This window comes from Trachemys scripta, chromosome 4 (genome assembly GCF_013100865.1).
Source record: "Trachemys scripta elegans isolate TJP31775 chromosome 4, CAS_Tse_1.0, whole genome shotgun sequence".
Classification (NCBI taxonomy): Eukaryota; Metazoa; Chordata; order Testudines; family Emydidae; genus Trachemys; species Trachemys scripta.
In genome coordinates, this window is record NC_048301.1 from 42,361,612 (window position 1) to 42,371,543 (window position 9,932).

The following is a 9,932-nucleotide window of genomic DNA, read 5'->3' on the forward strand; positions in this document are numbered from 1 at the left end:
ATTTTATTGTCTAAGCAAAACCCGAGGGAAATATTTCACTTCTTACCCTAAACGGTGATCTAGTGTTGCTGTGCACTGTTAAGAGCTGTCATATTGCCAGAGACAACTAAAGAGAATGTAATCTAAGGCCTTTTTTTTGTAATAGAAGGCTTTTCAGTGTGCATCCACCAAAGCAACTACAGCCATCTTGCTACAACAGCAGCTCACTACTGGGGCTAGTGTGCTGCTACTGTTTGAAGAATGAGCATTTTATTCTTGTGTAGAAAATAAGCCAACAGCAGAGACCACTACAAGCAGTCTTTATTGTAGCACACTAAGGTAATGCAGCTTAGTGGCAACAGAGAATTCCATTTATACCCGGTCCATCATTGAACCAGAACTTCTGTGGAGATATACAAGAATGGCAACAACAGGTTCCAAAAATCAAATAGATTAAAAACTGTTCCATGTGCCTTGTAATACAAGTGTCAGAAGCAAAGCCAGGTGTAGATCTCTGCTCACTGCTGCTCTTGGCTAGGGTGGAAACATTATACTCCATGCAGATGTTTCCTTTTGAAGACAGTCACCCCCATCTCTGTAGCCCTGGATTTATTTAGCTGCTGGATCTTCCGAAAGAGCAAGGTAGGAAGAGCTTGGACACTGAGGCACTTCAAGCCAGTAGAGCTTAGAGTTCATGGTCATCAGGATGGTAGAGCTCACTCATGAGGCGATAGATATAGGAGGGTGCATTACCCCCAATATTGGAGATGAAGAGAGTAATGAGCTCTGGGGGAACATAGTCAAACACTGGGCAGTGAACATTGATCTTTGACAGGATCTCCCCTGAAAAGGAAACAGTCATGGTATTAGAGATGAGCAATGGACAAGATGATGTGGCTTCACCATACACTGCTTGGAGTACAAGTTGTGACCCTTGCCCCACCACCCCTAAAGTCAGCACTGAAATAGCAGAACAAGATTCGATACAACCCCAACTGTGGTAGGTTTATTTGAATTATGGGTATAGGGCATAGTCTTGGATAAGAATGATAGTTTGCCCCTGCTGACAGCTGTTGTTGATGCTAACCAGAAGAGCCTCCAGATGGAAAATCTGCAAAATGCCACAATGAAAGCCTTAATCAAAACTGTCTTAGCCCCGCACTTGTGGGGTCCTGCTGCACAGAACCATGGATTTGGAAGGTTGGTTGCTATGTAACTGGGCAACAGAGCTGCTATCTTTTTGAAGATGGAATCTCAGAATTTAAGGCCCGAAGGGACAATCATGATCAGCTAGTCTGACCTCCTTCATGTCACAGAACTTCACCCACCCCTTCCTGCAATATGCTCATAACCTCTGGCTAAGTTACTGATGTCCTCAAATCTTCATTTAAAGACTTCAAGTTACAGAGAATCCACCATTCATTCTAGTTCAAACCAGCAAGTGACTAGTGCCCCACACTGCTAGAGAAGGCAACTCCCCCCTCACCCCCCCATCTCTGCCAATCTGATCGGGGGGGGGGGGGAGGAGGAAACACACATTGCCCTCCAATATGATGATCAGTTAGACCATGAGCATGTAGCCAGACACCTGGGAAAGAACTAGCTGGAATAACTCTGTGCCATGTCCCATCTCCAGCCATTGTAGATATGTGCTAATAGTAGTCATAGATGGGACATATGCCATTGTAGGCAACCTCATCATAACATCCTGTCCATAAATGTATCAAGCTCAGTCTTGAAACAAGTTAGGGTTTTTGCCCCCATTACTCCCCTTGGAAGGCTGTTCCAGAATTTCACTCTTCTGATGGTTACAAACATTCATCTAATTTCAAGCCTAAACTTGTTGAGGGCCAGTTTGTATTCATTTGTTCTTGTGCCAACACTGGCATTTAACTTCAGTCCTTTTACAGCCTGGTGTTTGTTCCTCTGATCTATTTTATAGAAAGCAATCATATCTCCCCGCAACCTTTGTTTTGTTAGGCAAAACAAGCCAAGCTCTTTATGATCTTTTCTTGTAAGGCAGATTCTCCATTCCTCTGATTATCCCCGTAGCTCTTCTCTGCACCTGTTCCAGTTTGAATTCATCTTTCTTAAAGATGGGAGACCAGAATTGTACACAGTAACCTGGCCTCAGAAGCTCCAGGGCAGAAAGAAAACTGTCAGCCAGTGGTAATAATCCATATAGTATTTCTGGAGTTTTATGTTCCAAGAAGTCTCACTACTTATGAGCGCTACACAGAAACTAGTTTGGTTTCTCTGCTACTGTGGCTAGGTCTGTTCCGCCCACCAGCTGGCAGTCACCATCCGAACCTTGATTTTTTATTTTTTTATTTTTTTAAATTACTACCTGTATAAGGAAGTATTTAATAGGGCAGGAACCCAGCTACAAGGATGGAGTTCAGAGGAAACCCTGTTCCATTCCTCCTATCAGCCAAGTAGTATGTAAACTAGGACAGTGGTCAGAGTCATTTCAGAGTGTAAGACAATGGGCAGAGTTTCCTGCCCTTGGTTACAAGCTAATTCTGTCTTTAAATATGTGAGACAGGGGCCCGGTTCCTACTGCCTGGGGTCAACACAGCTAGTTCCCCTTCAAAAACCTGCATTAAAGAGGACCAGTACCTTCTGTGAATGGCAGCACTTCTTGTGGAGAGACAAACTTGTAGAATGAATCCTCTTCATTAGGGAACTGGAAAAAAGAGCAATAGGGTCAGAAGAGGCCACCCATCTCCATTATACCATATGGAGCTGGGGCATAAGTGCTGGAAGGGACTGAGCAGAGGAAAGTAAGGGCTCCACAGCTTAGGTTTGTAGCGTGTACAGCAGTTGCCTGCAGCCTCAGACTGGAATATGCATGGCAACTGCAGGTGAAACTGCAGCAAGGGGCTCAGGCAAGCCATACATTCCTAGTTCCTTTATGCCTGCTTAGATTGTGGCTGCTCTGCAGGATAGCCTGGTAGCTCAAGAGAGGAGAGAGACATGACTGCCCCAAGCTGCTCTTTAGTGACTTGAGACGGGATCCATATTACAATATCAAAAAAGCAGAGCAGGAAAGTTCTAAAACATCTCCTTCTGCCTTTGAAGATGTGAGTTCAAATCGCCACTGGATTAAGTGAAATGAATATAGTAACTCAGTCTCTAGTGGATGTTGATCTATATCATAGGAGCCCACCATTCAGCATATCTGGCAATCTGTACTGGAACAAAAGCCTTATCTGCATCAGTAGAGCTGTTGCGGGGAGGTGTATCAATGTGGGAGGGGCATCCTTGCGTTAGGATCAAGGTGCATTAGCAGGGTTGGTAGAAGCCTTCTGGGTTGCCAACCTGTATTTTAGCCAGTCAATACTATCCATTCCTCACTTTCATGAGCAATATAGGTCCCTCTATTTGCCACGAGATCGAGCAGTTGCTGTAATCAAAAGTTGCTGCACCTACCTGCGGTGAAAGCTTGAACATGGGTGCACAGACGATGAGGGGAGTGGAGTGGTGTTTAGCTGCCAGTGCCAGGGTATGAGTCCCACTTACAGCGATCAATGCACCATTGGCCAAGATTGTCTTTGTACCAATGATCACCTTCCAAGTACAAATTAGTATTAGAGCACTTTGCAGTGAATTGAGATACGCAGAGAAAAGGAGCTCCAAATCCTGGGCTACTGGCTCAGCCCATGCTGGGGCTAGGGGCTGCAGGTTCCCACCATCTATATACATCACAGCAAGAGGGCATTACACTGACTAGACAGATAGTGAAAGGCTGGGATTCTAGCTCAGTAGGGTCCTGGGTATGTTCTATCTGGGACTGGCTCTGCACAAAAGTTTTCCTCTACCTAGAACGGCACCCAGAACTGTCAGACCTGCCAAGTGGAAGTTAGAAGACTAGCAGGCATTCATTGGAGGGCTGTGGGGCCCTATTATCATCTCCACATGATAGTGAGGAAAGCAGTCCGAGCTCTGAGGATGTCCAGCAGCCATTTCCTGACACCCTGCCAAGGGCTGGCATACTGCCTACTATATGACTCGTGCTCTAGGCAGGGGCGCAGTGCTTCCCACTCTGGGGATGGGCAGGTTTTGGGGGGTTTTTTATTTAAAAAAAAAAAAAAAAAAAAAGCTGGAGTCAACCCTTTGTCTCACCTGGCTCTAAAGATCTGTCTCAGAGCAACTCTGCCTCCACTCAGCATCACTGTTTGTTCTAATGCATCCTGGAAATTTAGCCACGCAGGTGAGGGGCAGCTGGGAGTAAGTTGAGACTCCCAGTGGAAGTGTCCCAGTGTGGTCAGTCACACTGGTCTCTGCATGTACACTGTATCCTGCTCCCCATCCCCAGTCTTTTTAAATTTGTAAGCTTTTCAGAGGAGGGGTTCTCTTTCTACATGTCTGTATAGTAGCACTCAGATCGTGCTGGGTACAATATGTAAATATTAAAACCCCTCCTAAGACTACCTCTCTAGCCACCTCTCTCCAAGCTCTTTGAGGACTTTGATAGGCAGTGTCAAGTGAGTTTGCTCTCCCTATGGATGGCCCTATAAGGCCTGAGCACCAGAACCCCACTACTGCACCCCAAAAAACCTACCTTGTTGACTCGAGACATGACAGCAAAGATGGCTGCATCACTCATGACAGTGGTTTCAATCTCCTCTTTGGAAAGACGGACGGCCATTTCATGACCCTACAGAAGAGAGACACTCTGGTGAGTTCCTTAAGAGGAACCAGACACGGAAGCTCCTGAGCTGGACTTGATGCAGTGCCAGACACACTCAATTCAAACCAGAAGTTACATTATCTGAGCCAGATATGTGCCAGTGATATAGCACATATGCTGTCCTCTAAATCACTGGTGGGGCAGGCAAGAAGTTTCCCCCACTTCTTGGCCGTAGCCAGCAATCTCACAACATTTCTTAGGGCAGTCTAGTCACTCCCTCATGCTGAGCAGAAGGGCCTGTTATTTCTACACCTGCTTCTCCTAAGGCAGATAAGACACTGCACAGATACCACAGGCACAGCCTGGAGAACACGGCCAACCAGGGACCTACCTGGCAGAAGGGCGCACACTCCGCTACAATGACATGGAATTTCCGCTTGCGTGCTGCCTCCTTCAAGAAGGCCTCGACAGTGCGAGAGTAGCCAATGGTCATGATCACCTCATTGGAATGGATGTGCTCCAATGCCTGCATCGCAATGTTATCAGTGGTGCCCTCTGCAAGGGAAGCCATCCAGCAGTAAGAGGAGAGTCAGGCCTAACACCTGCCATGCTGATTCCTGCCACAGACAGCACCAACAGGAAAGGGCACAAGCCCTCTGCCACAGCACACAACTGCAATTATCTCTCTCTGGAGCTATCCCATAGGCCAAAAAACCCCAAAAAACATACTTTTTAGAGCTTTGGGTTTGAAGGGAGAGCATCTGAGGGTTTGAGCTCCAACTTGATGAAAGGGCACAACATTCCTTATCTGAACACTGAGACCCACCCCAATTTGGTAAGTAGGTTATTACTTGACCCCCCCGAAACCAGGCTCTGTGTCACATCACCGTTAGCTCAGGCAGCAACATGGCCATTGGTGGAGGAGCCCCTGCACCAGCTGGGATCAAGCTAGAGCCTGGCTGTACGTGCCTTGTGGCAGCACAAAGGGCACCACACCCTGACCTCCATAGGCTCCCAAACTGCCCAGGAAAAGAAGGCATATTGAAAAATCTCATAATGGGAGAGGAAAGGACTAGCATCAGCCATGGTGGCCACGCTGCCCACAGACTAGCTCTCGGTACCAGAATGGGAGATGCATGAGGAAGTTATAGCCTGTCAGTACTGAATGTGGAGGGGGGTTGCCAAGCAATGTAATCCTCAAGAAGACAGATGTAGAAGACAGTCACACTGGTCTCTGCATGTACACTGCTCCCCATCCCCAGTCTTTTTAAATTGCAAGTTTTCAGGTGAGAGGTTCTCTTTCTACATGTCTGTATAGTAGCACTCAGATTGTGCTGGGTACAATATGTAAATATTAAAACACCTCCTGAGACATCCTCTCTAACCACCTCAATGACCTGTTGGGAAGGAGAACTGAAGCAGAATGCTGTACCATGTGCAGAGTGGAGTTTGGGAGGCTCATAGCAACCCTCGTAGCTGTCTCAGGTGCTGCATTCAGACCTCCTTGGCTGCAGAGACAATACTTGCAATGCATCCGCCAGGGAAGAAGTGCAGGGGAAAATATTTAATTCTGTTCCCTGCAGGACAGAAGTCTGTCTCCAGGGTCCATCCCTGTCCTGAGCACACCATAGCTCCATCTTAGTCAATTGGGGGAAGGGCTCTACTCAGGTTCTTTCAAAGCCTTGAGTGTAAACCGCACAGGGCTGAATTTTGCCTGTTTCCAGAAGGTGCATACTTGACACTGTTCTGCTCTCCTCACAGGACCACAGAGGAAGGGATCCCTGTGTACTGCTCCCGGGACACACATTCTGCAAGATTGAGTCACAGCTCCCCATCCTTTCCATTCAAACTGGGAACTGGCTCGTCCCCATCCCTAATCCCATGAGCAGCCCTCTCTCCCACCCAGTGATAGAATGGTTTTAGTTCATCTCCTACCCAGCTCTATCAGCAGCTCACTAATAGCTTCAATCACATTAGCCCTGAGTGGGGGATAGGGTGTGTTGAAGTCCTCACTGAGCCCTCCAGAGGTCAGAAGCTTGTGCAGTGACTCCTGCTGGTCACTCTCCTCACTGCGCCCATGGAGCCTATGGAGAGAACACAGCCCATCACAGCAAGAAGGGAGCACAAGTAAACAACGTGTTGAAGAGGCTGCTTTTGAGCTACACTGTCGTTCCACAGCAGAGAAATAAGGGGCCTTACTTATTTGGGGTCAGATAAGAGGGCCACACATACTTTCTCAAACAGCCTCCAGAGCAGACATGCCAAACCTGTGGAAAAAAGGCAGAAATTGGGCTTGTTTTTGGCTTAATTGGCTTGTTGGCTAGTTTTTGGCTTGTAGCTTGTTGCTTCTTTTTTTTGATCAGCTCCTGGCAAGTGGGGATGGGGGGGAAGAGAGAGTCAGGGGTGCACAACAGGCCCACCACAGTCTAGACTGCACACCAGGGGGGGAATCTAGTCACATAGAGTATTGGGGGTTCTTAAGGATTGGCTTGTTTTGGCCTTGTTTTGAAATGGGATTAGCTTGATTTTTGGCTTATTGTGAAAGTTGGGATGCTTATTTACCATGTGAAAGTTGGCAACTGTGCTCCAGAGCTGTCTGTGTCAGAAAGCTACCTGAAGCTTTGCCAATAACTGCACCTTCTGAAAGCTATGTAAGTAAACTTTGAAAGCTGCAGGAGACACATGGAACAACCTGGCTCAAGGCTGCTGCTCCAACAGAACTCTCTCTCCTAGGAAAGTGGGGAGAGAACAGCACGTGCAGTACAGGGTCAGAACACAGAGAGATCTGCAGCAGAGGGAGGGTTCACACAGCAGTAACACATACTAGAGGAAACATGGTCAGTAGCAGGGAAATCACAAGGCTCATTGGGGCTACAAACTTTCCTACAAAGGAATTAAAGGAGTTTAACCTTGAAGGAAAATCTTTGAGACAGGGAGGACAGACCTCTCATTTAGACTCCTGAAGAGGTCTCACGGGACCAGCAGAGAAGACACCATACAGGATCCAAATGATCCTGTCAAGAAGATCTTCTCCCAAATCATTGAGAGGGATACACACAGGCAGCAAGGGGAGGGAGAGCTTCACCTGCCATACTCCTCACGAATGATCTTCAGCACTCGCCGCACCATGTTTCCCACAGTGGTCTCAGATGGCTGGGCTGCAGTCATCCTCTTGCCCTCCTTCCGAATCAGCGCCATCAGCTCCCCTGAAATAAGGGGATGGCTTAGTCTCTATCCTTCCAAGAGCAGGTCCTGGCCACAGCCTCAAGTAACTCCACAGCCAGTGGCCCTATGCCAGCTTAAAACCAATCTACCCTTCAACAGCCCTGCACCTGTTTCAATTGCTACTAACATACGGAAATAAATATTTAGACAGAAAACTTAGCACCATGATCTAGAAAAATAACAGAGCCATGAGCAAAAAAAAAAAGTTTCAGGTGGGCTATAAAGGAGAGATCATTCCAAACTTGACAAGCTTTTGGATAATATTACTACATGAGTGGATGAGGTGAAGACGATAGATGAGATGGGATTTTTACTAAAATATTTCATGCAGTATATCACTAAATCCCACTCACAAAACTAAGTCAAAGTGGTTTGGATGTGTCACATTCCAGGAACTGTTCAGAGGATCATAAACCGTGAAGCACTGAGAGAGGAAAATCCAGCTGCTGGGTATTGCACGTGTCAGCATTAGCTCTGGTCTTATTTAACAGAGCATACTGAATTGGGAAGATCTGCAAATACCAGCAGGGAGGGAGAAATCCAGCGGATTTTAGGAAAAGGCGGCGGGGGGGATGGAGGGGGAAAGGAGACTCGGTATTCACGGGGAAGTATCCCAAATCCAGGGCCGTGGTGGGCGGCAGACACTCATTTTGCTGATCAGAGAATGTTTCCTATCAAAGCTAGAGAGGGGGCTCATTAAAGAGCTAACCCCATAGGGCAAGCCGTGATTTCAGGGCGGGCGGAGGGATAATCACTGCGAGTGCCAGGAACCTTGAGCGCGGGCCTGTGGCTGGGAGGAAGCATCGGGGCCGGGCGGCGCCGAGTCCTACGGAGAGGGAGAATCCCGGCTGCGGCTCGGGGAAGCCCCTTGTCAGCGAGATGGGGCCGGGGGCGCCCATCGCTGGGGAAACGAGCCCGGGCACCGCTCGAGGGCAGGGAGCTGGCGCAGGCTGCGGGGACACCAGCGCCCCAGAGGGGGGTTCCCAGCCAAGGGCTCCGCGGGACCGCAGCTGCCCGCCCCGCCTCACCCGCGCTGCCCCAGCGTCCATGGCCGATGATCTTCCGCAGCAGCCCCACCGTCTGCCGCGCCGCCTCCTCGGAGCTGAGCCGCTCCCCGCCCCGCTTCAGCCGCGCCACGAAGGCCTCGATCCGCTCCGACAGCTCCGACTCCTTCTCGGCCGCGCCCGGCATCTTGACGGCGGCGGGAGCGAACTAAGGTCGGAACTGTGAGATCGAGGGCACCACTTCCACCCGGATATAGGCCAGAACGGACCACTTCCGCCTGTGTCTACTGCTATTGGTCGAGAGCCATTCTCTTCCCGTCCACTCCAGGCCGTTAAGCCAATCACAGAGACGGTCAAGGAGTCTCTCGTTCAGCGATTTCGCGGGGGGGGGGGGGGGGGGTTGGGCAATGTTTTCCGTCTAGAGGCTGTGACCTCTGACCCTCTCCTAAATTAGCGTCATTCCAGGGCCCTCCTCCGAGTCCGGCCGCTTGGGGTCTGCCGGGGTGGTGGAACTAGGGAGGCTTCGTGGAGTCCACGTGGGGCAAAGTGAGACACGTGTCTGGGGGAGGGGCGAAGGGAGCCCCACGTGCCTGAGATATGGGGAGCAAGTCCCTGGAACGTTCTGGGGGGAGCATGAAGCGAGCCCCACGTGCATACCTCCAAACATGTCAAGTGGCTAAAGTGGGACACTGCGCCACTGAGGTTCAGCCTCTCTCCCCCTTGTGCCAAATATGATATTGTGACAGCGCATGGGGTTGCAATGATGCTGAAATTTAGCCTGGCCACCCTGGCAGAGACAGCAGAGGGACAGACCAAACCTGAGTGGCGCTGTAACCCTGCATCCCAAGTTGCAACACCACTTGGTTTGAGTGCCCAGAGCTAACTGCACCTCTCCTCCCCAAGCTGCCCTGAATGTGGGAAATGTTCCTTTTCCATTGGGATGGGGCAAGGTTGTGGGTGAAAGTGAACAGTTCTGTAGAACCTGGGACTGTTGGGAGTTCTGCACGTGTGTGGGACATAGGGGGTGCACAAAGTGAGCCCCATGCACCTGAGGTATGTGGGGGACAAGGCCCAAATAACATAGTGCACAT

The 9,932-nt window shown here is 49.3% G+C and overlaps 1 protein-coding gene across 4 annotated transcripts; it reads right to left on the minus strand.

The window, feature by feature from the left end:
- Positions 1–282: 282 nt before the first annotated feature.
- On the minus strand, positions 283–9,189 carry EIF2B2 (eukaryotic translation initiation factor 2B subunit beta). Of its 4 annotated transcripts, none has more exons than XM_034768514.1 (8): positions 8,866–9,189; positions 7,698–7,818; positions 6,548–6,696; positions 5,004–5,167; positions 4,544–4,639; positions 3,412–3,549; positions 2,599–2,665; positions 283–822 (listed from the first exon to the last, which is right to left on the minus strand). In XM_034768514.1, exons 1-8 carry the CDS (start codon positions 9,026–9,028, stop codon positions 665–667), a joined length of 1,056 nt encoding a protein of 351 aa, XP_034624405.1. In that variant the 5' UTR covers positions 9,029–9,189; the 3' UTR covers positions 283–664. The 4 variants fall into 4 exon arrangements, with proteins under 4 accessions (XP_034624405.1, XP_034624406.1, XP_034624407.1 ...); XM_034768515.1 differs by having other exon boundaries at positions 8,915–9,052; XM_034768516.1 differs by lacking the exon at positions 8,866–9,189 and adding an exon at positions 8,609–8,818.
- Positions 9,190–9,932: the final 743 nt, after the last annotated feature.

Excerpts from the sequence above, each read along its gene's own strand:
- EIF2B2 (XM_034768514.1), bottom strand. The coding sequence starts at position 9,028 with ATGCCGGGCGCGGCCGAGAAGGAGTCGGAGCTGTCGGAGCGGATCGAG. Across the intron at positions 4,640-5,003 it reads AGTGTGCGCCCTTCTGCCAG|GGTCATGAAATGGCCGTCCG; the intron begins GTAGGTCCCTGG and ends TCTCTTCTGTAG. Across the intron at positions 2,666-3,411 it reads TGTTCAAGCTTTCACCGCAG|TTCCCTAATGAAGAGGATTC; the intron begins GTAGGTGCAGCA and ends TCTTTTTTCCAG.